General features: G+C 55.1%; 1 protein-coding gene across 1 annotated transcript; it reads right to left on the bottom strand.

The window, feature by feature from the left end:
* Positions 1–573: 573 nt before the first annotated feature.
* Positions 574–3,276, bottom strand: Clpsl2 (colipase like 2). The gene is made up of 3 exons (XM_050137898.1): positions 3,037–3,276; positions 2,087–2,209; positions 574–669 (listed from the first exon to the last, which is right to left on the bottom strand). The coding sequence occupies exons 1-3, from the start codon at positions 3,124–3,126 to the stop codon at positions 574–576; spliced, it is 309 nt and encodes a 102-aa protein (XP_049993855.1). The 5' UTR covers positions 3,127–3,276.
* Positions 3,277–3,617: the final 341 nt, after the last annotated feature.

The raw sequence follows: 3,617 nt of genomic DNA, 5'->3' as shown, positions 1-3,617 counted from the left end.
GGTCACAGGTCCTGGGCTATCCGAAGAGACAGACCAGAGGAGCAAGCCATGGGCGCTTGTGGTCCCAGCCCGCCCTCCCAAAGGCATCGGAACTCTCCAGGAGTTCAGCTGCTCTGGGTTGCAGTTCAGGCAATTGCTGTGAGGGGCGGGTCATGTGACTATCACCTCAGGACCTCTGAAAGAGCAACCAGTGCTCTTAACCTCTGAGCCATCCCTCCAGCCCCCACCCCATACATTTGAACAGACACGACTGCCTTCCACCTTCAGCCTCTTTCCCCCCTCTTGTTCCCCCACTCTGTCCCTCCCCATCACACACCCCAGTCATCTCTCAGCCCTGTCCCTTCCCATGAAGCTCTTCATCCCTCCATCCCTCCCAGCCTTCTCCTCACCAAGGTATTAGGCAAACAAAGCCCCAGAGACGGTCTCCCCTTTTGACTTTCCCACAGAGGACAGAGACCAGAGCCAGAAAGTGACTTTAATGCTTGGGGCTGAGGGGTAGGATGGGGACTCCTGGGGAGAGGGATTCCGGGAGAGGGTGCAGCAGCAGTGACCCTGAGCGGCCTGTGTCCTCCTCTAGATCATCTGGCACCGGCGGGGGCACATAGGGTCCTTGGAGTGGCAGCTCAAGCCCACTCGGCAGGGACACATGATGTTCAGGGCCCCCTTGGTCTGTGGGAGAGGGAGGATGTGAGGTAAGGGGATTATATTTCCTGGGAGCCAGGCAAGTGTAAGCAGTGATGTGGACGCCCAACCTGAGGCTCCATGTCAGATGACTGAGCCCTTGGCTCCTTGGACCCCTCCTCTGTCCAGGGGGTCAACAGCAGCTGGCCTGGTTTCTCTTTCTAGATTTATTTTATGTGCTTACATGCCTGCATGTTAGATGGCCTGGAACTGGAGTTCCAGATGCTGTGAGCCACCACGTGAGTGCTGGGAAAGGAACCTTGTCCTCTGGCAGAAGTGCTCCACACTGATGAGACACCTCTCCAGCCCCCACCTCTCCACCCCCAGCCTCCCCCGACTGGGTTCCCCTGCCCCACTGGGTTTTTCTGCTAGCATAATCTACAGTCACCTAGGAAGAGGGGACCTCAATTCAGAAACTGTCTCCCTCAGATTGTCCCTGATATGGGAGGGCCTAGCCCACTGTGGGCAGCACCATCCCTAGGCAGGTGGACCTGGTATAACAAGCTAAGCTGAGCCTGGGAGTGAGACACTAATTAGCATTTCTTCATGGTCTCTACTTCTGCTCCTGCCTGCAGTCCCTCAGTGATGGGCTGTGACCTGGAAGTAGAAGCTGTAATGAACCCTTTCTTCTCTGAGTTGCTTTTGGTCCTGGTGTTTGTGTATCACAGAAACGGAAAGCTGACCGGGGGAGTGACTTTTTCCTCTATTATATTACCTTTTCATAATATTATAGTGGGCGAGACGATGTACCCAGTGCCCTCTAACAAAGAGATTCTCCAGGCCACAGTGGGGTCCGTGGCTGCTTTCTTTAGACACTGGTAGTGGGTCAGGCAGGAATAGGGGGGGGCTAGGTCCATCTTCCCTAGGAGAGTTTGGGCCCATGGCCAGTGAGTAGGAACAAGACATTCTGTGCCTTTGTGTCTTCCAGTTGACAGCAGCCTGCTTGAGTGAGCCCTGTGACTGTCCCGGTCACTTTGTGAGGTAGACACATTAGTCCCACTTAATGGGTAGGGAAACAAAAGGTCAGAGAGGGCCCAGGCAGGGAGCTAGGGAAACCAAGATGTGAGCATCCCACCGGAAAGCTGAGGTCCCAGCTAGCCCTGCAGCTCTCCCAAGTGACCAGGTCATGGTGGCAGGAAGATGGGCACTAAGAAAGGGTAGATGTCGTCTCCATCCCCCTTACACCAGAAAGGCTAAGAAAAAGGTTCTCACTCAACAAACGTTTGTTGAGCGTCTACTATGCGCAGTCACCAGGCAGGCCGTGAGGCTTCCCTTGCAAGCTCTCCAGCTGAGTGAGGCAGCCTGGGCGACTGCAGGAGGCGTGGGTAGTGGGGGAAGGGCATCCCAGGAGGTGGGAGCACAGACGTGTTTTTGTTCCCCTCTTCCCCGCTCGCTGGTGCCTCACCTGGGGTAAGCATGCCATGCCCATACGAGACTTGGAGGTGCAGAAGGCCCCGCTTTTTTCCAGGTCTATGAGGCAGCAGTCACTGAGGCAGTGGGTGTGGTGGACGCACCTGTCCCCATTGGCCTGCAGAGACAGCCTTGGTCACCAGCTCCTGTCTATGAAGGGACGGAGGAGCTCCTGGCACTGCCCAAGAACTCAGGGGTCCAGGAAGAGAAGCCACCTCAGACACCTCCCCACAATGTACCCTCTTCCCCAAACAGAGTTTGAGCAAAAGAATCAGGCTCTGGGGCTCAGCCAGTTCCTTCTTCATCCCAATTCCTGCCCTCTCACCTCCATGGCTTCTAAACAATGACACTGGGAAATAGTCCCAGACCACAGTCTGTACAGCTAGTGGGACGGGAGGGAGGGTGGCAAGATGTCTCAGTCAACAAAGGGGCTTGCTATGTGAGACGGGCAGCCTGGGATGACGGGCAGCCTGGGATGACGGGCAGCCTGGGATGGGCAAGGGAGTAAAGAGGGGAGGAGAGAATGGACTTCCCTGAGTTGTTTCTGGTCTTCATGTACATAGATGAAGGAATGAGGGAGGGAGGGAGGGAGGGAGGAAGGAAGGAAGGAAGGAAGGAGAAACTTTCAGAATTAAAAATGGAGGGGAGAAAGATTGCATCCAGAGGAGCCCTAGGCCCTAGAGAAGGGCAGAAGAGGACCCAGAGCCAGCAGTATGGAGGGATTAGAATGTGGTAGACCCAGTGGTGAAATCCGATGGGGCCTGGGCCAGGGGTACTGCTCTCTCGGTCCAGAAAGGTGACTGGAACTTGAAGAGCCTTGTGAAGTGCCCCTGGGGTCCCCTCACACCTCCAGTCAGGGCCTGGATTTCCACTGAGGGAGGCTGCAAACTGCCTGCAGTCCTCAGTCCCCACCCTTTGATCACAGAAGTCGGGGACACTGCTCACCTTTTTATGATCCGAGGTTTCACTGAGGCTGTGTGGCAGGACCCCAGCGAGCAGTGCCAGCGTGGTGGCTAAGGCCCGGGTGAAGGCCATGGCCCGGGTGACTGGAGGTTCCTGAGCAGAACTGTAGGGGTGGTAGCCAGCCGGCGTGGGCCCGATGGTCACAGCCCGTCCTGCTCAGAGGAGGTGGGTAAGGACCGCTGGCTCTGCAGGTGATGGAGGAAAGGCTTTGAACCAGCAGGGCGTTTATGCTGTGGGTGGGACCTTGGGCCTCATATGAGCTGCTTCTAAACACAGAATTCAAACTGTGAGTGAAAGCTCATTTAAAATGTGACCGGGTTTGGTTCTGAGCACCCACAAAGTGACTCACAACCATCTGTAACTCCAGTTCTGGGTAACATAACCTTCTCTGACTCCTGACGGCACCAGGCACAACATGGTGCACAGACATACCTGTAAGCGAAGCACTCATACACATAAAATAGATTTTTTTTTAATTTTGTTTTTTTTTGAGGGGGATGGTTGTTTTTTACTTTCTTGAGACAGGTCTCTCTGTGTAGCCTTGGCTGTCCTGGAACTCATTC

This window comes from Alexandromys fortis, unplaced genomic scaffold (assembly GCF_014885135.2).
Source record: "Alexandromys fortis isolate MF-2015 unplaced genomic scaffold, M_Fortis_MF-2015_v1.1 scaffold_9, whole genome shotgun sequence".
Classification (NCBI taxonomy): Eukaryota; Metazoa; Chordata; class Mammalia; order Rodentia; family Cricetidae; genus Alexandromys; species Alexandromys fortis.
Note: the sequence above shows the minus strand (reverse complement) of the source record. Positions and strands in the feature narration are given on the sequence as shown.

What these genes read in the sequence shown, in the direction of transcription:
- Clpsl2 (XM_050137898.1), bottom strand. Translation starts at nt 3,126, where the DNA reads ATGGCCTTCACCCGGGCCTTAGCCACCACGCTGGCACTGCTCGCTGGG. An exon ending in AAACCTCGGATCATAAAAAG is followed by an intron (nt 2,210 to 3,036) that starts GTGAGCAGTGTC and finishes CTGTCTCTGCAG; the next exon opens with GCCAATGGGGACAGGTGCGT. An exon ending in GCATGGCATGCTTACCCCAG is followed by an intron (nt 670 to 2,086) that starts GTGAGGCACCAG and finishes CCTCTCCCACAG; the next exon opens with ACCAAGGGGGCCCTGAACAT.